This window comes from Hippoglossus hippoglossus, chromosome 17 (assembly GCF_009819705.1).
Source record: "Hippoglossus hippoglossus isolate fHipHip1 chromosome 17, fHipHip1.pri, whole genome shotgun sequence".
NCBI lineage: Eukaryota > Metazoa > Chordata > Actinopteri > Pleuronectiformes > Pleuronectidae > Hippoglossus > Hippoglossus hippoglossus.
Window position 1 is genome coordinate 6,290,865 of NC_047167.1, and position 22,054 is coordinate 6,312,918.

At 38.8% G+C, this 22,054-nt stretch overlaps 2 protein-coding genes and 1 long non-coding RNA gene across 3 annotated transcripts; all 3 read left to right on the forward strand.

The window, feature by feature from the left end:
* Positions 1–486: 486 nt before the first annotated feature.
* Positions 487–19,740, forward strand: LOC117778330 (putative leucine-rich repeat-containing protein DDB_G0290503). The gene is made up of 51 exons (XM_034613831.1): positions 487–631; positions 726–802; positions 909–953; positions 1,081–1,105; positions 1,826–1,894; positions 1,992–2,081; positions 2,164–2,232; positions 2,609–2,698; positions 2,841–2,927; positions 3,009–3,107; positions 4,027–4,092; positions 4,185–4,274; positions 4,392–4,478; positions 4,578–4,661; positions 4,792–4,881; positions 5,120–5,203; positions 5,476–5,538; positions 5,622–5,684; positions 5,772–5,840; positions 5,954–6,037; positions 6,156–6,242; positions 6,929–7,012; positions 7,086–7,154; positions 7,288–7,377; positions 7,529–7,618; positions 7,691–7,780; positions 7,853–7,915; positions 8,005–8,067; positions 8,707–8,775; positions 9,130–9,213; positions 9,365–9,451; positions 9,573–9,656; positions 9,758–9,826; positions 9,908–9,997; positions 10,091–10,180; positions 10,282–10,371; positions 15,246–15,335; positions 15,425–15,505; positions 15,727–15,789; positions 17,023–17,169; positions 17,303–17,344; positions 17,420–17,467; positions 17,664–17,762; positions 18,213–18,296; positions 18,491–18,577; positions 18,743–18,826; positions 18,928–18,996; positions 19,078–19,167; positions 19,261–19,350; positions 19,452–19,541; positions 19,634–19,740. The coding sequence occupies exons 1-51, from the start codon at positions 487–489 to the stop codon at positions 19,738–19,740; spliced, it is 4,146 nt and encodes a 1,381-aa protein (XP_034469722.1).
* LOC117778948 lies at positions 10,457–10,887 on the forward strand. Its single transcript, XR_004616862.1, has 2 exons — positions 10,457–10,553; positions 10,643–10,887. It is a non-coding gene; the product is annotated as an uncharacterized LOC117778948 (long non-coding RNA).
* A 33-nt stretch (positions 19,741–19,773) lies between the features above and the next one.
* On the forward strand, positions 19,774–21,572 carry si:ch211-14a17.10 (testis-specific gene 10 protein). The gene is made up of 6 exons (XM_034613832.1): positions 19,774–19,893; positions 20,115–20,177; positions 20,964–21,026; positions 21,109–21,213; positions 21,357–21,431; positions 21,508–21,572. The coding sequence occupies exons 1-6, from the start codon at positions 19,815–19,817 to the stop codon at positions 21,570–21,572; spliced, it is 450 nt and encodes a 149-aa protein (XP_034469723.1). The 5' UTR covers positions 19,774–19,814.
* Positions 21,573–22,054: the final 482 nt, after the last annotated feature.

The window sequence follows — 22,054 nt, forward strand, 5'->3', positions numbered from 1 at the left end:
TTTTGTTAAAGCTCTCCATTTATTAAATGGTTGGCCATGGCCAGTAACAAGAAGCACATTTAGATCTTGTGTTTACATGTTACAGTACACACTGTACAGATTGCTAAGCCAACAGAAGAGCACAATATTAGTTTGTTATATAATTTGTATTCTGATCTACTATTAAAACTCTTAAAAGCTCTCACTTTCATCATACACTCACTGTAAATAAACGTGCTAGCCAACTTTCAACCTCCCACTTGCAGAATATACTTCAGGAACTGTCACATGAAAAAAATCTAAGCTTGATGAACAGCTATGTTTAGAAAAGTTATTTTCTTCTGTTAATTTTTAATTTGTCCCATTAAATACTTTTTGGTTTGTACTGGCACCACTGGCACGTTGCTGACCTTACCTTAATGTTTGCTGAAGATAAACTGGACAATTCCCACAAATGCAACTCCCATTTTTGGAAGCCGACATCCTTCCCAGATATTGATCACAGACATGCAGTGGTATAAAGGTTTAGAACTGCTGATGGAAGCAAACATTTCATTAAAGAAGACACCAAGTGCAATGGCAGGAGGCTCTCACCTAATTCGGCTTCTCCTGCTTCTCTCAGGTGTCTTTGAAGCTTCTGACAGCAGACATGGTAAGGGACATTATTCCATTTGTACTACAGTCCGTTAGTGAACAACAAATAGAACAAATAGATTAAGTTGATTGTTTATGGTGATTTTTCTCAGTCCCTCCGGAGACGAACAAAACATTTATCAGCTTTGCAGGAAGTGCAAATGTGGATTCCTACCTTACCAAGTTCCCAGTAAGTCCCCAAAACTGTGATTCATCAAATTTTATAATTACATTCATGTCACAGTTTACGTAAAGTTTAATAGTTATATTCAACGTTTTCTACCTTTTAACATCAGATAACATTACCAGAAGGAATTGATTCCAAGAATATACATGTCACGGTAAGTCAGTAGCACTTTTCATGGTGTCTTTTGTGTTTTGTTGTTCTTGTAGTAACTCACAGAAAATCTTTTCTTTGCCTCCTCTTATATTTATTTAAGTAATCAATCATGTTTTCTTCTCTTTCAGTCAGTTAAAATAGCAAGCTGTACTGGTGAGTGGTTCTTTATACCCATGTAGTACCTAATAATATGTGCATGTCAAACAAATCATACAGCAAATTGTTATTGGCTTGGAATTAGTGCTCACCGTGGGTTCAGACAGTGCAGTGATCATAACCAATAGGTGATTTGTATGGGCATGAGGGGGGGTGTCATCCCCTTCAAACCAAAATGACCATAAACAGCTTCTCAGCATCACCCGGTCCCCAATTGTGATGCATATGCAAATAGAGAATTCTGTGCGGATGAGAACCCTATAGTTAATGCTGTTATCTAAATGGCAGGAGTCGCAGTATTTTTATAAAGTTGAAACCGATTAGCATCTAATACAACAGGCCAGCGCTCTTTGCCTCGCTCTGTCTCTCCCTCCCATACTAGCACAACTGCTTGCTTTGCCAGCCGTTAAAACACCCATAAATATGTTGCTGTCCTCAGCAGGCAGGATTCATCATACACTTGGTTCATACCACTTTGCGCTGTGCGCAATCATGATCAACGTGTCCTGCGCTGTCCTGCACCTTATACAGGTGTTCTTTGAGAGGCGTATACTGTATTTTGGATGTGTGTTGGTTGGTGAGGGGATGGGGGTGACATCTTCTGTGGAAAACAATTAAGAAATCCCCTGACTAAAACGTTGTGTAAACATAGTGTGATGTCTACTTTCTCTTTTGTGTTGCTGATTTAAATTTGACCATCATTCTCTTGGTTGTCAGATATGGAGGAACAGATTCATTTGCTGAACAAGCAGCTGCAGGAGACAACCCTCCATAACAGCCAACGAGGTAAGTAGTCAGTCTTTTAGAACTCTGTGTTATGAATTAGGGCTAGAGTGATTTTACTGTTGCCCTGATACACTGTGCCCTCTTCATACTCTGTCAGATGAAGAAGCCTTTGAGTTGAGGAGGGACGTCAGGCTGCTAAAAATGCAGCTTGCCACATGCAGTTCAACAGCCTCAGCTGTTACTGTCTGTAAGTAAACTGCACTTCATATACAGTTTATGGTTTATGTGGAGATGATACAACTAAAATGCATCTCTAATTCCACTGACAGCTCATCAAACCCAGCTATACTATCAAATGAAACTGCTGCTGGAGACGTTTGACAGTGATACTTTTCTGAGTAAGTACCTGAATAAAACCACACATTTTTCACGCCCACCAATTGGAAGTTAGGTTTTGATTGTGGTTTGCTTGATTTTGCAAAAACTACTTGAAACTTGGTGGAAGGGTGAGGTATAGGCCAAGAAAGAAGCCATTAACTTTTGGAGCAGATTCAGACGGATCTAGGACTTTTTTTTACACCTACTTTGATTGATTGATGTTTGACATTTATGTAAACTTTTTCAAGAAATATTGCATTGATATTTTTTGGAAAAGAAATATGCAGAGGGATGATATCTAAGTATGTATAATTTGATGTAGGTCAATCTACTAGTATCCTTAGTACAAGTCACAGTTTCTTTTAGATTTTTTATCAAATTGTGGTTTTTTTCTAGATCTAAAAGTCATTGCACTAACCAGGGAGGTAACAACATTACAGAGGAGGATCGAACTGGCTGCCAATTCCACTGAAACTGAAATCAGAGGTGAGCGTTGTTTTATTGTGTTGCTATAATATTATTTCTCTGTCACTCCAGTATCGCTGCTTGATATTTTTAAAGCTATTCCTGTCAGGAGCTTTTGGGTGACTGATTTTATTATGTCTCATTTGTAACTTGTGTCTTGTAGTGCTAAAAAATGAGCTGCAAGTGAAGATGAACGATCTGCAGGCTAAGAAGCAGCAAATGGAAAAACGATTCTCAAACTCAGCACTCAGTAGGAGCATTTGTTTTTATAAATTTGCATGACATGGAGCAGCTGAGTAGAAGTTACTGATCCATCTTTGTGTGTGTTAAGTTCTTCAGATCATCTCACTGCAAAATCAGATCTGGGATTTAGAGGTGGAAGAATCAAGAAGAGGAGAAACTGTTCTTCAGCAGGACAATAGAATTGCTGGTAAAGTCAAAGTGAATTATTTGCATGTTAAGCTATGTAAATAACCCACCATTGATTCACTACATTTCTTTTGTATATAAAATAGCAAGTGGAATTCTTTGGAAATAAAACACAGGGTTGTTCAGTTCAATACACTGGTTAGTGGTATGACCATTGACTAACAGTGGCTAATGTTAACAATCATGTTTTGAAACCATATTGTGTCACTAAACTATTTAGAAAAAAAAAGGCTGAATGGATTTGGCTAAATTCAGCTGAATTTTGCAGTTCAAGAGCATAGACTTTAAATAAAGAACCTGACTGCTCCCCAAGTGAAGCAAAAGCATCTCCATCACCACCTGGTGGCCGGCTGCAGTATAGTTCATAAACCCTGCTCCACCATGTAAGCAGATGGGTCATGGACCAAAGTAAGAGGTCAAATACCACCAAAGTTAACCATCAACCATCAACCATCATTTTTTAATTCTTATCATACTGATGTTTGTTTAAGTTCTTCCTTTTTTCAGGTAAGTTTGGTTTTAATTACTTATTTGATGCTATAAAACGGGATGAAACACCATGATTGACAGCTGAGCGTGTGTATCAGCGGGATCTTGCTAGAGGGGCTCCATCCCCTGATCAGTAATCGGCATAAATGCGCAAGATGGCAGCATTCCTATCTGGGATATTTAAACTTCATTTAGGGATGGAAGGAGGAAATGGAGACATGTCATCCATCCTTGTCTACAGTCTGTGTTTAAGAATAGTTTAGCATGTAACACAATCTCGTAGTTCTCATTTGTTGCCGCAGTGACTTAAGTCTCACAGTCTTATTTTAACTTAATGTCACTTTTTATCTTCAGCTCGAATGTATCTAGAGTTCAATTTACTTCTGTATGTAAGTTTTTTTTCACGTGTTTCACCACTTTCACTTCATCAGCTCTTCAGAAACAACTGGACATGAAGCTCAGGGAGCTGCGACAACAAGGAGATGCCAGTTCAGTCAGTTAGTATCTGTTATAATTTCCTATATCATTAACAATATTAACTAACCAGGATCCAACATTTCCTGACACACATTCTGTGCATTGCCCATAGTGCTGGAGATCATTTCTGTGTACAGTAAGATTGCAGTGACACAGAGACTCATCAGTGTCCACACTGAGAAATCCAAAGCTAATTATACTGGTGAGTCCCAAACCCTTGTGTCCTGAGATCTCATCGTTTTATAGATACATTGTAGATTCTGTTTAATCTCACATTTTTTAAAGCCTCATAATGGCTTCATTCTTGATACCTTTTCAGATTACCAGATGCAAATGAAACAAAAGGCTGCGCTCCTGACAAAGAAGATTTTACGCTTGAATCGTGAGGAGGGTAACACAGAACTAAGTAAGTGAGAAGCTTACTTAGCTAACTAAATAGAACATCATTCTTGTTACTGTTGTGTTTAGTGCTTTATTAATTTGACTTCTCTTTATTTTTCTGTAGCAAAGGAAATTTTTATTCTGCAGGGTGAAATTGTGATTCTCAGACAGATGATGGTCAACGCCAAAACTGATCACAGACTTACAGGTGAGTAAGCTCTATAAAAATTAAGTCACACTTTTGCTCATATAATAATTATATAGGTAAATAATAATGATCATGATAAACTATAATAAAAAGTCAGAAAATATATAAATATTGATTTTTTTCATCCCAGAGCTGAGAGTTATTCTGGAACAGGGGAAGAGCCAACAAGAAAACCTACGGAAACAACTAGAGGAGACAGATTTTACACAGGCACAACTGAGTAAGTACAAGTTTGGAAAAGAGTCAAAATGATCTCTGCAATATTTATTATAACTTTGAAGCTTAAGACTTCAATATATTAAATTGTTATATATTCACTGAAAATCCCCCAAAATACTGTGATTACCACCCTGTTCTTTTTTCAGAAATCTTGGTTATATTGTATCGCCACAAGGAAAAAGAACCTATAAACAGCATACGCCTTTAAAACGTTGAAATGTTTTTTTAACTTTGAACAGTCATGAAGATCATCGGCATGATGAGAGAGGTGAGAGAGCAGCAGAGGGATGAGCAGCAGCAGACGACATCAACAAGCCAAGCCAGTGAGTCCTCCTTTATTAGTCCTATATGAAATAGATATGAAATTATACAAACAATATAATATGAAATGATAATGGTTATCATGATAATATAAAGTGTAATAACAGCTATTATTGCTTTTCAGTGTTTTCTGTAAAGACTATCCATTCATATTTACATGATATTAGTTACAAATAAGGAAACACACGTGTCAGTGGCATGCTCTTATTGTGGTGACTTTTTTACTTTCTCCCTCAAATCAAAAGTGTGACTGCACATTATGTTTTTTAATCAGCTGTTCAGCCTCTGCTTCAAGCCAAAGAGAGGGAATATGCAAAAGCTCAGGCTGACATAAAGGGTGAGTTTTTTCTTTTATTCATCTATGTAAAACATTTTTAATCAGAGTTTTTCATGACGCGACTCTTTCTTTCCAAATGATAGAACTGCAGAGGCTGTTGCAAGAGAAGAGTGAAGAATGCTCTGGATATGAGGAGAGATACTCACGTGAGCTACAAGATATCAGTTAAAACCTCAGATGATTCACCATTTTAGATTTAGGTCTGATTTATTTGATGTGTCTGTTTCTGTCAGACTTAAAGACTGAATTTAAACAGAAGATTGCAGAACTCAATAGAACTGGAGACTCCAAAGCAGCGCTCAGTGAGTAAAATGTCTCCAGTTTCCATGAGACGTGTCCCCTGCTCGGTTTTCTAATCTGATTGTTTCAGAATCACAGAGCAGGAAGTGATTTTTACTGGGTTTTTCTGTGTCAGTTTTGAATGTGATAAACCTGCATGATGAGCTGAAAACTCTGAGGGATTTGATCTCGACGACAAAAGACCCAGACAGGCTCTCAGGTGGGTAACAATAGTCAACAGTCAAGATGCTACATAAAGAAAATGGTTTGATATTTCTGCCCCACGTTCATTTTTCTGCCTCCTTAAATGATCTCTGCTTCTCTGTGTCCTCTCACAGATCTGCAGAGGCAGCTGGAGGAGAAGGGAGAGGAACTAAACTCCAAGACTGCAGACATGAAGAGATTGATTGCCAACCCCAACATAAGTAAGTACACTGTGATCATCTGGGTGCAGAGAGCAGCCTCACTGGACATCTAAGACATTTTGTGTGGTTTTTAAAAAATGCATGCCCCATCACAAGATCTAAAAAAAGAGAGCAAGTTAGCTTCCGGTTAATGTTTAGAATCGATTTTAAGATTTTGTTGCCAAATTTTAAGGCCTGTTCAGGGCTTGCACCATAGTACATTTCAGATCTTTTGACACCATTTGTGCAGGCCGTAACATGAGTGAAGGCCCTACTCGCAATTACACTTAGGAGGGGCTCCCACTCTTTGGAATAATCTCCCCAAGGTGATCCATCTGGAAAAATCCTTATCCTCTTTTAAATCTCTCTTAAAAGACACTTTATCAAGATTTTGTCTTGTTCTGATCGTATCTATTATTTTAATCACTTACCAATGTTTTATTTAAACTTATTTTACTCTTTTCTTATCTGTAACATTTTTTATTTTGTATTTGTGCTCTAATGTTGTAGCTTATGATTGTTTCAAAAATATTTTCAGCAAAAAAAAGGTTCCCATTGTTTCATCCTTTTTTTCGTTTTTAACTTGTAAAGCACCTTAAACATGTGTTTTGAGAGGTGCTGTATCAATCAAGTTTATTTGCTGTTAAACTATTACTGACTGAGATCTCAACATTGATTTCTAATCACTGCATGTCTGTCTGTCACAGTTTTGTCAATCATTAAGCTGCAGCAGGAAATCTGGTACCTGCAGAAAAGGGGGATCAATGGAACCACACGGAACAAGGAAAGAGGTTAGTCTATTGTATAAACTAGTTAAATCACAAATGATCCAAATATAATCCACAGCTAATACTTCTTTCCCAGAGTTGCAAACCAGAGTGGATGGCCTCATCAGTGAAACAAACAACAAAGGCGATGAAAGCATCAAACTGAGTGAGTGTCAAATAAATGAAAGGTTCACATATGAGTTGTGCTTTCTTTCTTTGGTCCTGGTCTCTGTTATATCCTGGGGATACTTTGTTAGTACATTGGGAGTTAAGCCATATTCTGCTGTGTTGTTGTTCAGTGCTGAAAATCATGACGCTGCAGAGTCAGGTGGGGCAGCTGCAGAAACAGCTTTCAGACCACCACATGGTAAAAAGCGCTACGGTAGCCCGTAAGTATCTCCATCCAAAATGTTACAAAACCCAAGCAATCGACCCATAACCCACCTGATAACAATGTAACCTGTAAAACTATCATTATTGTATCCTGATATCGTGCATTTAACAAACACATTTAATTTAACCTCTTTATGTTCGCCTCAGAGCTTCAAAAGGATCTTTCTACCAAAGAGAAGGAGCTGCAGAAATACGTTGATGAGCTGAACAAGGAGAATCAGGAAAACGCCCAATTGAGTGAGTAAAGAGGGAACATGGTGTTTCCATTCATGACTGAGGAAATCAACATTTGATCTGTCTGTTCCTCAGTTGTGACCATCACTGATCTGAACAACCGTCTCAGAACTCTACAAGAAGAAAAGCAAAGCGAGGGCCAAACAACTTCTGCAACAATTACTAGTGGGTGAACTCAACTGTCTTTGACTAAACTGCAACTTCTTCTGAAGCTGAAACATACGTTACCTTTTCTAGAGCTAAAGAAGCAACTGAAGATAAAAGAAGAGGAGCACCTTCGGGATCAGGTTGAGATTAGAGGTGCGTTTATTGCACTTTAAATGTACGTTTCTACAACAAGAAATAAAAAAGACCATTGATTTAAATATGAATGCTATTTTGAACTATAGCTCTGCAGAATGAACTGAACCAGACGGCGGCACAGTGTTCCAGCTTTGGGCAGAAAATTCAAGGTGAGGGAAACCTGTTGACTTTGTGTCCTTCTTGGTCGGCACTGAAAAACGGGTCCTTTGGGACTCTGTTGCAGGATGTATAGGTTTTTGACAATATCAAATACATGCTGTCTTATGAACTGGGTTGCAGTATAGGCAGTGAATTGCTCATTATTTTGTGATTGTGGCTTAAAACTTAGTGAATAACAAGAAGAGAGTGCTACCCTGGAGAATCACTGAGATGGAAAATCTTGCTGAAAGCATAGTAACAGCAAAACTGCAGCCATGACATGTAGATAAAGAAACGTACATTGGCAACTACTGTATTAGGACACTTAGAGAGTGGATACCCTGCCATGTCAAAGAAAGTAAAAAAAAAAATTCCTGCATCAGCCCCCTTAATCAAATCTGCTTCCAAATTAATTATTTTTCTTTTTGCCCCAATCTTCTACCAAGTGTCAATAAAATCGGTTCAGTAGTTTTTGCATAATCCTACTTACAGTCAGATTAACAACATTGAAGATGTAACCTCCTTGCAGAGGTAATAAATGATTCACACTCATCAGAATTTAAGTGTTTTGTCGTCCTCCTATGTCAACTAGCTTTTACCCCAACAACTTCTTTTGGAGTTCTGTCAGTTGTCTTAATGTGTGCCTGTAGATCTGCAGAATGGTCTGGATGAGAAGCTGAAGAAACTGCAGTCTGAATCGGACAGTGTCACTTCACTTGGTAAGAGATGGAACTGTGTTGCTGTTTCGCTCAGTCACGTGTGAGTGGAGGTCCAGTTTATTTTACAGGTTATAGGTGGTGAGAATACATTAGTCTGGTTCCTATGAAGACATTTAAACATGGACAAACTCAAGCCTGACGGATTTTCTCAGATGCACCTACACATTTGCTCTCTGTTCACAAATAATCCTATTGTCTCCCTTTGCATTACAAAAATACAGGAGTATTTACTATAATGGATTGATATGAACACAGTTGGTTGCTGTACATGGAAAGTTTTAAAGATGAGGAAAAACTTTAAACACTTTTATTACAGTTCCTGAGTTTAACAGTTCTTTAACATGGTGCTTTCAGCTCTTCAAGTTTCTACATTAACCCTGCAGCAGGAGGAGTTAAAGAGACAACTACAAAACACTGATTCTGAAGCCAAGATACAAGGTTGGTGTCTTTGTCATTTTAATTATTCAGGTCAATGAATGCACAAAATATGGCACTGTCACAGTAAAATATGAATATGTATGTTTAAAATGATGTAAAATAATTGAAGTAGGAGTTGAAATGTAAATATTTTATTGTCTTTCCTCTGCAGAGCTTCAAAAACAAATAGAGGAAAAGAACAACAAGTTGGCCGAAAAAACAGAGGAGCTGAAAGCAAGAAGCGCTCAACCCCAAAGATGTGAGTGGGACATAACACAAACATTTTTTTTTAACCATAGATATGGTCGATTTAGGAAATTTAACGTGCAAGAATAGGGTTATCATTTTATGTTGGATTAATGTTTCCTCTTGTCTTTCAGTTCTACATATTATCTCATTACAAACAGAGATAGTAAAGTTATTGAACGTGGCAGCAAACAACACAGATTACAGTCAAATTAGAGGTGAGTGACAGAAACACTTCTCCATAAGAACTCCAGACCCGTGGCCATTAAGAAGGAAATGAATTAAGAAAATAAACACAATATATCTTTCTTGTCTAAAGCACTGCAGGACCATTTGAATGATCTGATCGAAGGAATTCAAGATGAAAACAGTGAAAATACCAAACTGCGTGAGTGAAATGGTGCTGCCATTGCTGATCCTGGTCTTTTGTATCTGGTGAATTTATCTAATTCAAGCGTTCCTCCTTTAGTCTTTAAGGTTTTGACTCTTCAAGAAGAAGTAGCACGACTGAAGAAGCAAGAAGAGAGTCAGTCAGAAGCTCAGTTAAAGAAAATTAAAGGTGGGAAGCTGCAGGAAATCCTCACATTTATTCTGTACACTTTTTCCTACAATTTGAGGAAATTGATAAAAATCTATTATGTCTCTCTTCAAGATCTGGAGAACGAATTGGAGGACATCAGAAATCAGATAACAGAAAAGACACTGGCGCTGGACTCCAGTGATTTGACGTTTTCTAATCTGTGTGAGTGTTTTGATCAGTTTTGATTAGAAACAAATAGAACAAGGAGGAGACTGATTAATTACCTTCAGAATGCTGAAACAAGCTTTTATTGTTTTGTATAGCGGCTCGAATTACGGAACTTCGCCAAAAAATCAAACCACTGGAAGTGAAAATATCAGACCTCAAAGACCAACATGCTGAGAACGTTGCAGGTAAGCAATCAAGTTTTACAGTTTCATTGTAACATGCCAAAAACAAATGCAGGCAAATTGTTCGATTATATGATTTTGTGTTTCATTTTCAGCGCTTCAAGCAAGACTGAATTTGTCAAAGAGGCAACTGCAAGACAGCGAACTTCAACTCAAGGATGCAGACGCAAAGAATTTTAAATTGAGTATGACAGCTTGTTAGTCGCGAATGTTTCTAGTCGTGTTGTTTGTTTCCTTGAAGCACAAAATAACATTGTGTCTGTGTCTCTGCTAGTAATGGAGATCATTGATCTGAGGGAACAGCTGACAAAGGCTCAGAAACAGACATCACAAGCTGCTGGAAAAAATATTAATGGTTTGTCCATTTGTTATTTTCCTATGATGGGCTTCTGTTGTCGTCACACAATTTGCATGCTAGAATGGCTGTTATACACACATGTATTCATATAAGACCAACACCTAATGACTGAATCTTCTGTATGTTCTCTTAAACAAACATCCGGCAACCTTCCTCTTCTATCTGGAATCTTCATGGTTTTCTTGCCATTGTGCTTATTTTTCTGTCATCTTTCTCAGAATTGGAACAACAACTTCAAACACAACAAAGAGAGAATAAAAAACTGGAAAACTCCAACAGAGGTGAGTAATGCACTCAATATCTTTTTTGTTTTGGGAAATTTGCCTTTTGTACAGATCTATGTTACACATGTTGTTTTTCATGGCTCTGCGCTGGCGACAGCCGTGGTTGGAAGCACCATGTTTTCGGGTCATCCATTCAAACAAAATATATAAGCAAAGCCTGGAGGGAATTTCACCACATCTGGCACACAGTAGCGTTTGAAGTGACTTTTAGGGTCAAGTGAGCCTACATCAAACCAAGCTGAACCGATCCCCAAAAAGACACACATGACACCAAAACATGTCATTCCAATCTTCAAATGCTTCTTTTACTATCAAAATCACAAACAAAGTGCAGACTGTGCATTCGTACTTGTATGCGTAAATATTTGTTAAGTTGTAAAGTTTAAGCTCAAAGCTCCACCACCACCCCAGACACATCATACACACACATTTAGACATTCTGGTATCCAAACAAACCTCTAACATTACGAAACTTTTGCAGAAAGGTAGTGTCATGGGGTCTTGTTAAGCGGTGTCTGACCATGGTGTCAGTAGTACATTGTCAGGCTTTCTGCGGGCCTCTGCTCAGTTCAGGGCCCCAGTTAAATGCTTGCTTTACCTACTTTGTTGCAATGAACGCCCCTGCTGACTCAAGAATGAACTGATTTTAAATTTTGCTGGGTGGGGGTCAAACGTCAAGGTGACCACACAAAGCACATTTCGTTCAGACCACTCATGTTTGAAATGTTTATTGCAGCAGGAAAACTTCGTCAGAGTTTTGGCATCTAGGCTCCAACTTCATCACTTCCCCAGATATGATTACTTAGATATAATGAAGAGGGATGAGCAAATATCTTTAACCCCTTGTTTGAGCCTATTGGTGGATGCTGGTTGGTGGAGGGGGTGAATCACACAGGCAGCGATACTGACGTAGGGCAACAGAAACTTTGACAAGCAATGGGAGACATGGGAAATATGTGCAGCTTAAATAGGCCGCCAAATAGGGAGGGTGTGTATGATTGAAGATTGTGGAGAGTGAGGCACGTCACATGATTAGAGCAGCGCAGCTCGAGTGTGCTGCCTGAACTAGCTCACAAGCATCGCGCCACTTTTGGCCATAACTCAAAAATGTACATGCTACCATATGGCACATTTTGATTCAAATGTCTAACAGGATGAAATAGATAGAGTGATGACATTTTAAATCCAAATAGTGAAAGATCAACTTCACTGTGACATCACAGTATTCTGCTTAAACACTTTTCTGGCTGTTATTCAACTCAAGAACAGAGGGGGAGATAGTGGTCATATTTCCTGCTACTTGACTGGTTTGTGGAGACATACAGTTATGTTTTCTGTATTAAGCAAATTAGATATAAATTGTTAATCACTCGTGTGTAGAGGTGATGGTTGGTGGATTATGTCACCTTTGGGCAGATCCACTCTAGCTGCTTCCCTCGCTTACCTTAGTATTTATATAAAACTAAGCTAAGCAGCAGCATCTTCTTATTTACTGTATGAGACGTGTGTTTATCTTCTCATCTAAATCTCAGCAAGAAAGTGATTAAGTGCATTCATCAAGATGTTGCCTTTGTCTACAACTATAGCTCTGCAGAATGAACTGAACCAGACGGCGGCACAGTGTTCCAGCTTTGGGCAGAAAATTCAAGGTGAGGGAAACCTGTTGACTTTGTGTCCTTCTTGGTCGGCACTGAAAAACGGGTCCTTTGGGACTCTGTTGCAGGATGTATAGGTTTTTGACAATATCAAATACATGCTGTCTTATGAACTGGGTTGTAGTATAGGCAGTGAATTGCTCATTATTTTGTGATTGTGGCTTAAAACTTAGTGAATAACAAGAAGAGAGTGCTACCCTGGAGAATCGCTGAGACGGAAAATCTTGCTGAAAGCATAGTAACAGCAAAACTGCAGCCATGACATGTAGATAAAGAAACGTATCTTGGCAACTACTGTATTAGGACACTTAGAGAGTGGATACCCTGCCATGTCAAAGAAAGTAAAAAAAAAAAATTCCTGCATCAGCCCCCTTAATCAAATCTGCTTCCAAATTAATTATTTTTCTTTTTGCCCCAATCTTCTACCAAGTGTCAATAAAATCGGTTCAGTAGTTTTTGCATAATCCTACTTACAGTCAGATTAACAACATTGAAGATGTAACCTCCTTGCAGAGGTAATAAATGATTCACACTCATCAGAATTTAAGTGTTTTGTCGTCCTCCTATGTCAACTAGCTTTTACCCCAACAACTTCTTTTGGAGTTCTGTCAGTTGTCTTAATGTGTGCCTGTAGATCTGCAGATCGGTCTGGATGAGAAGCTGAAGAAACTGCAGAATGAATCGAACAGTGTCACTTCACTTGGTAAGAGATGGAACTGTGTTGCTGTTTCGCTCAGTCACGTGTGAGTGGAGGTCCAGTTTATTTTACAGGTTATAGGTGGTGAGAATACATTAGTCTGGTTCCTATGAAGACATTTAAACATGGACAAACTCAAGCCTGACGGATTTTCTCAGATGCACCTACACATTTGCTCTCTGTTCACAAATAATCCTACTGTCTTGGCTTTGCATTACAAAAATACAGGAGTATTTACCAAGCCCTTCACAATTCTTTTTTTTTTACATCTGGCAGCTTGGTCATGTGGAAAATATTTGTCAAAAAACAGATCTTGTTCGGAGAGCGGTAAAGATAATGGATTGATATGAACACAGTTGGTTGCTGTACATGGAAAAGTTTTAAAGATGAGGAAAAACTTTAAACACTTTTATTACAGTTCCTGAGTTTAACAGTTCTTTAACATGGTGCTTTCAGCTCTTCAAGTTTCTACATTAACCCTGCAGCAGGAGGAGTTAAAGAGACAACTACAAAACACTGATTCTGAAGCCAAGATACAAGGTTGGTGTCTTTGTCATTTGAATTATTCAGGTCAATGAATGCACAAAATATGGCACTGTCACAGTAAAATATGAATCTGTATGTTTAAAATGATGACTGTGCTGCTAGTAACAGGTAAAATAATTAAAAAGTATCATATTGAAGCAAGAGGAGCAGAATTTAAATGTAAATATTTTATTGTCTTTCCTCTGCAGAGCTTCAAAAACAAATAGAGGAAAAGAACAACAATTTGGCCGAAAAAACAGAGGAGCTGAAAGCAAGAAGCGCTCAACCCCAAAGATGTGAGTGGGACATAACATATTGATTGATCGTTCATGTTTGCAAAGATTAACCACCTAATAAAAGCAACAAACATTTTTTTTTAACCATAGATATGGTCGATTTAGGAAATTTAACGTGCAATAATAGGGTTATCATTTAATGTTGGATTAATGTTTCCTCTTGTCTTTCAGTTCTACATATTATCTCATTACAAACAGAGATAGTAAAGTTAGTGAAGGTGGCAGCAAACAACACAGATTACAGTAAAATTAGAGGTGAGTGACAGAAACACTTCTCCATAAGAACTCCAGACCCGTGGCCATTAAGAAGGAAATGAATTAAGAAAATAAACACAATATATCTTTCTTGTCTAAAGCACTGCAGGACCATTTGAATGATCTGATCGAAGGAATTCAAGATGAAAACAGTGAAAATACCAAACTGCGTGAGTGAAATGGTGCTGCCATTGCTGATCCTGGTCTTTTGTATCTGGTGAATTTATCTAATTCAAGCGTTCCTCCTTTAGTCTTTAAGGTTTTGACTCTTCAAGAAGAAGTAGCACGACTGAAGAAGCAAGAAGAGAGTCAGTCAGAAGCTCAGTTAAAGAAAATTAAAGGTGGGAAGCTGCAGGAAATCCTCACATTTATTCTGTACACCTTTTCCTACAATTTGAGGAAATTGATAAAAATCTATTATGTCTCTCTTCAAGATCTGGAGAACGAATTGGAGGACATCAGAAATCAGATAACAGAAAAGACACTGGCGCTGGACTCCAGTGATTTGACGTTTTCTAATCTGTGTGAGTGTTTTGATCAGTTTTGATTAGAAACAAATAGAACAAGGAGGAGACTGATTAATTACCTTCAGAATGCTGAAACAAGCTTTTATTGTTTTGTATAGCGGCTCGAATTACGGAACTTCACCACAAAATCAAACCACTGGAAGTGAAAATATCAGACCTCAAAGACCAACATGCTGAGAACGTTGCAGGTAAGCAATCAAGTTTTACAGTTTCATTGTAACATGCCAAAAACAAATGCAGGCAAATTGTTCGACTATATGATTTTGTGTTTCATTTTCAGCGCTTCAAGCGAGACTGAGTTTGTCAAAGAGGCAACTGCAAGACAGCGAACTTCAACTCAAGGATGCAGACGCAAAGAATTTTAAATTGAGTATGACAGCTTGTTAGTCGCGAATGTTTCTAGTCGTGTTGTTTGTTTCCTTGAAGCACAAAATAACATTGTGTCTGTGTCTCTGCTAGTAATGGAGATCATTGATCTGAGGGAACAGCTGACAAAGGCTCAGAAACAGGCATCACAAGCTGCTGGAAAAAATATTAATGGTTTGTCCATTTGTTATTTTCCTATGATGGGCTTCTGTTGTCGTCACACAATTTGCATGCTAGAATGGCTGTTATACACACATGTATTCATATAAGACCAACACCTAATGACTGAATCTTCTGTATGTTCTCTTAAACAAACATCCGGCAACCTTCCTCTTCTATCTGGAATCTTCATGGTTTTCTTGCCATTGTGCTTATTTTTCTGTCATCTTTCTCAGAATTGGAACAACAACTTCAAACACAACAAAGAGAGAATAAAAAACTGGAAAACTCCAACAGAGGTGAGTAATGCACTCAATATCTTTTTTGTTTTGGGAAATTTGCCTTTTTGTACAGATCTATGTTACACATGTTGTTTTTCATGGCTCTGCGCTGGCGACAGCCGTGGTTGGAAGCACCATGTTTTCGGGTCATCCATTCAAACAAAATATATAAGCAAAGCCTGGAGGGAATTTCACCACATCTGGCACACAGTAGCGTTTGAAGTGACTTTTAGGGTCAAGTGAGCCTACATCAAACCAAGCTGAACCGATCCCCAAAAAGACACACATGACACCAAAACATGTCATTCCAATCTTCAAATGCTTCTTTTACTATAAAAATCACAAACAAAGTGCAGACTGTGCATTCGTACTTGTATGCGTAAATATTTGTAAAGTTGTCAAGTTTAAGCTCAAAGCTCCACCACCACCCCAGACACATCATACACACACATTTAGACATTCTAGTCTTCAAACAAACCTCTAACATTACGAAACTTTTGCAGAAAGGTAGTGTCATGGGGTCTTGTTAAGCGGTGTCTGACCATGGTGTCAGTAGTACATTGTCAGGCTTTCTGCGGGCCTCTGCTCAGTTCAGGGCCCCAGTTAAATGCTTGCTTTACCTACTTTGTTGCAATGAACGCCCCTGCTGACTCAAGAATGAACTGATTTTAAATTTTGCTGGGTGGGGGTCAAACGTCAAGGTGACCACACAAAGCACATTTCGTTCAGACCACTCATGTTTGAATGTTTATTGCAACAGGAAAACTTCGTCAGAGTTTTGGCATCTAGGCTCCAACTTCATCACTTCCCCAGATATGATTACTTAGATATAATGAAGAGGGATGAGCAAATATCTTTAACCCCTTGTTTGAGCCTATTGGTGGATGCTGGTTGGTGGAGGGGGTGAATCACACAGGCAGCGATACTGACGTAGGGCAACAGAAGCTTTGACAAGCAATGGGAGACATGGGAAATATGTGCAGCTTAAATAGGCCACCAAATAGGGAGGGTGTGTATGATTGAAGATTGTGGAGAGGATCCACAGGATCAAACCTCTGCAGCAGGAGTCGGAGGAACAGGCGAGGCAGTCTAACAGATGAAAATCAGACTAAGTTTGCCTCTGTGCACAGACTAAGCAAATTCATTCAGGATGTGCAAAGTTAAAAGTTAACTTAAAGCAGCAGGTTTCATTGTGCTGTCCGGAACTCTTGAGATCCAGTGTGTTGTGTGACGCTGTTTTTTAACCAACAGTCTTAGAGGACCGACTGCAACAGTCCAAGCAGAATGTTGAAAACCTACAGCAGCAGCTGCTTGAGAAGGACGCCATGCTGAACCGACTGCAACAGCAGCTAGAAGAGAAGACCACAGAGAATAACAGACTGCAGGACAACTGCAACAGTATGTTCAACCCTCTGAATATGCGCAAACCCACAAAACGTCAATTCATTCAGTGTAACAGAGGGAAGCTAGTGGCTACTCCAGTGGTTATTTATAAAACATATATCCCTGTTCACTTCTGTTTCAATGCTAGACCTGCAAAACGAGAAGAACGAACTTGCGGAGAGGCTGCAAGGTAAATATTCATTCTGTTCTGTTGAATACCCCGACAAAGAATTGCTGCTTTACTCTGTTTTTTCTCTTTACCCAGGTCTTCAAAACCAGCTCAGTGATGTGGAGGATAGGACGATCAATGCCAGTGAGTCAAACACATGAGTTCATATCATTTCTTTTACATTCATATTTCATTTAAATCCCACGCGATAAAAAATATACAACCACACACTGATTAATTGTACGGCCCCTATCAACCTTCCACATTGAGTTCAATGTACTTGTCAGGGCTACCTGGGACAATATTCTGCACTTATTGATCTCACACAGTCCAGCTACAGTATATACTATGATCCAATGTGTGCCTGTAGATCTGCAGATCGGTCTGGATGAGAAGCTGAAGAAACTGCAGAATGAATCGAACAGTGTCACTTCACTTGGTAAGAGATGGAACTGTGTTGCTGTTTCGCTCAGTCACGTGTGAGTGGAGGTCCAGTTTATTTTACAGGTTATAGGTGGTGAGAATACATTAGTCTGGTTCCTATGAAGACAGTTAAACATGGACAAACTCAAGCCTGACGGATTTTCTCAGATGCACCTACACATTTGCTCTCTGTTCACAAATAATCCTACTGTCTTGGCTTTGCATTACAAAAATACAGGAGTATTTACCAAGCCCTTCACAATTCTTTTTTTTTTACATCTGGCAGCTTGGTCATGTGGAAAATATTTGTCAAAAAACAGATCTTGTTCGGAGAGCGGTAAAGATAATGGATTGATATGAACACAGTTGGTTGCTGTACATGGAAAAGTTTTAAAGATGAGGAAAAACTTTAAACACTTTTATTACAGTTCCTGAGTTTAACAGTTCTTTAACATGGTGCTTTCAGCTCTTCAAGTTTCTACATTAACCCTGCAGCAGGAGGAGTTAAAGAGACAACTACAAAACACTGATTCTGAAGCCAAGATACAAGGTTGGTGTCTTTGTCATTTGAATTATTCAGGTCAATGAATGCACAAAATATGGCACTGTCACAGTAAAATATGAATCTGTATGTTTAAAATGATGACTGTGCTGCTAGTAACAGGTAAAATAATTAAAAAGTATCATATTGAAGCAAGAGGAGCAGAATTTAAATGTAAATATTTTATTGTCTTTCCTCTGCAGAGCTTCAAAAACAAATAGAGGAAAAGAACAACAATTTGGCCGAAAAAACAGAGGAGCTGAAAGCAAGAAGCGCTCAACCCCAAAGATGTGAGTGGGACATAACATATTGATTGATCGTTCATGTTTGCAAAGATTAACCACCTAATAAAAGCAGCAAACATTTTTGTATGTATATGGTCAATTGAGGAAACCTAACGTGCAAGAATAGGGTTATCATTTAATGTTGGATTAATGTTTCCTCTTGTCTTTCAGTTCTACATATTATCTCATTACAAACAGAGATAGTAAAGTTAGTGAAGGTGGCAGCAAACAACACAGATTACAGTAAAATTAGAGGTGAGTGACAGAAACACTTCTCCATAAGAACTCCAGACCCGTGGCCATTAAGAAGGAAATGAATTAAGAAAATAAACACAATATATCTTTCTTGTCTAAAGCACTGCAGGACCATTTGAATGATCTGATCGAAGGAATTCAAGATGAAAACAGTGAAAATACCAAACTGCGTGAGTGAAATGGTGCTGCCATTGCTGATCCTGGTCTTTTGTATCTGGTGAATTTATCTAATTCAAGCGTTCCTCCTTTAGTCTTTAAGGTTTTGACTCTTCAAGAAGAAGTAGCACGACTGAAGAAGCAAGAAGAGAGTCAGTCAGAAGCTCAGTTAAAGAAAATTAAAGGTGGGAAGCTGCAGGAAATCCTCACATTTATTCTGTACACTTTTTCCTACAATTTGAGGAAATTGATAAAAATCTATTATGTCTCTCTTCAAGATCTGGAGAACGAATTGGAGGACATCAGAAATCAGATAACAGAAAAGACACTGGCGCTGGACTCCAGTGATTTGACGTTTTCTAATCTGTGTGAGTGTTTTGATCAGTTTTGATTAGAAACAAATAGAACAAGGAGGAGACTGATTAATTACCTTCAGAATGCTGAAACAAGCTTTTATTGTTTTGTATAGCGGCTCGAATTATGGAACTTCACCAAAAAATCAAACCACTGGAAAATGAAATATCAGACCTCAAAGACCAACATGCTGAGAACGTTGCAGGTAAGCAATCAAGTTTTACAGTTTCATTGTAACATGCCAAAAACAAATGCAGGCAAATTGTTCGATTATATGATTTTGTGTTTCATTTTCAGCGCTTCAAGCGAGACTGAATTTGTCAAAGAGGCAACTGCAAGACAGCGAACTTCAACTCAAGGATGCAGACGCAAAGAATTTTAAATTGTGTATGACAGCTTGTTAGTCGCGACTGTTTCTTGTCGTGTTGTTTGTTTCCTTGAAGCACAAAATAACATTGTGTCTGTGTCTCTGCTAGTAATGGAGATCATTGATCTGAGGGAACAGCTGACAAAGGCTCAGAAACAGGCATCACAAGCTGCTGGAAAAAATATTAATGGTTTGTCCATTTGTTATTTTCCTATGATGGGCTTCTGTTGTCGTCACACAATTTGCATGCTAGAATGGCTGTTATACACACATGTATTCATATAAGACCAACACCTAATGACTGAATCTTCTGTATGTTCTCTTAAACAAACATCCGGCAACCTTCCTCTTCTATCTGGAATCTTCATGGTTTTCTTGCCATTGTGCTTATTTTTCTGTCATCTTTCTCAGAATTGGAACAACAACTTCAAACACAACAAAGAGAGAATAAAAAACTGGAAAACTCAAACAGAGGTGAGTAATGCACTCAATATCTTTTTTGTTTTGGGAAATTTGCCTTTTGTACAGATCTATGTTACACATGTTGTTTTTCATGGCTCTGCGCTGGCGACAGACGTGGTTGGAAGCACCATGTTTTCGGGTCATCCATTCAAACAAAATATATAAGCAAAGCCTGGAGGGAATTTCACCACATCTGGCACACAGTAGCGTTTGAAGTGACTTTTAGGGTCAAGTGAGCCTACATCAAACCAAGCTGAACCGATCCCCAAAAAGACACACATGACACCAAAACATGTCATTCCAATCTTCAAATGCTTCTTTTACTATCAAAATCACAAACAAAGTGCAGACTGTGCATTCGTACTTGTATGCGTAAATATTTGTTAAGTTGTAAAGTTTAAACTCAAAGCTCCACCACCACCCCAGACACATCATACACACACATTTAGACATTCTGGTCTTCAAACAAACCTCTAACATTACGAAACTTTTGCAGAAAGGTAGTGTCATGGGGTCTTGTTAAGCGGTGTCTGACCATGGTGTCAGTAGTACATTGTCAGGCTTTCTGCGGGCAGATCCACTCTAGCTGCTTCCCTCGCTTACCTTAGTATTTATATAAAACTAAGCTAAGCAGCAGCATCTTCTTATTTACTGTATGAGACGTGTGTTTATCTTCTCATCTAAATCTCAGCAAGAAAGTGATTAAGTGCATTCATCAAGATGTTGCCTTTGTCCTTTACATTTGTTATTTTAGTTGCTGTTTGATGTGTCTCTTTTTCATCACCCTCCATCTTTCAGACTTAAAACAAATGTTGAAAGAACTGAAGATGTGCTGCAACGATCAGAACACCCTCTCTGAAGGTGAGAGCCTCAATATGTATCTGTCCTTAGGATCCCATCCGTCATTTTGAGTCGTTGTTGAAGTGAATATTCGATCCAACAGAGCAACAGAGACAACTGCAGGTGTGCCAGCAGGATATGGATCGTCTGGAGCAACAGCTGCAAGAGAGGGATACCAGCCTCAAACAGCTGCAGCAGGAAAATCAGAGTAAGTTTGCCTCTGTGCACAGAATAAGCAAATTCAATCAGGATGTGCAAAGTTCAAAGTTAACTTAAAGCAGCAGGTTTCATTGTGCTGTCCTGAACTCTTGAGATCCAGTGTGTTGTGTGACGTTGTTTTTTAACCAACAGTCTTAGAGGACCGACTGCAACAGGAGCTAGAAGAGAAGACCACAGAGAATAACAGACTGCAGGACAACTACAACAGTATGTTGTAGTTGTCCTGCAAACTACCTGTCCGACAAAGAATTGCTGCTTTACTCTGTTTTTTCTCTTTACCCAGGTCTTCAAAACCAGCTCAGTGATTTGGAGGATAGGACGATCTTTACCAGTGAGTCAAACACATGAGTTCATATCATTTCTTTTACATTCATATTTCATTTAAAACCTACATGATAAAAAATATACAACCACACACTGATTAACTGTACGGCCCCTACCAACCTTCCACATTGAGTTCAGTGTACTTGTCAGGGCTACCTGGGACAATATTCTGCACTTATTGACCTCACACAGTCCAGCTACAGTATATACTATGATCCAAGTGGCCACCCAACACAACGTCACCAATTGGTTTGTGAACTGCTGTTTTGAAGCTTCGAGTTGGGCATTTTGTCCGACGCCATCTTGGCTTTTTGAAACAAAACCTAACCAGATTCAGAGGAGGGGGGTGGAGCCTGACCGATAGCTCAAGGACACTGCACACCCACCCACACCTGCGCTCTGCACCTATTGGTCGGCACTAGCTGTCAATCACATGGTGTCCATGCCCCAATGCAAACCACGCTTTGTCTTCTGTTTTACTATGAATGGGACCATAACTTACTAAA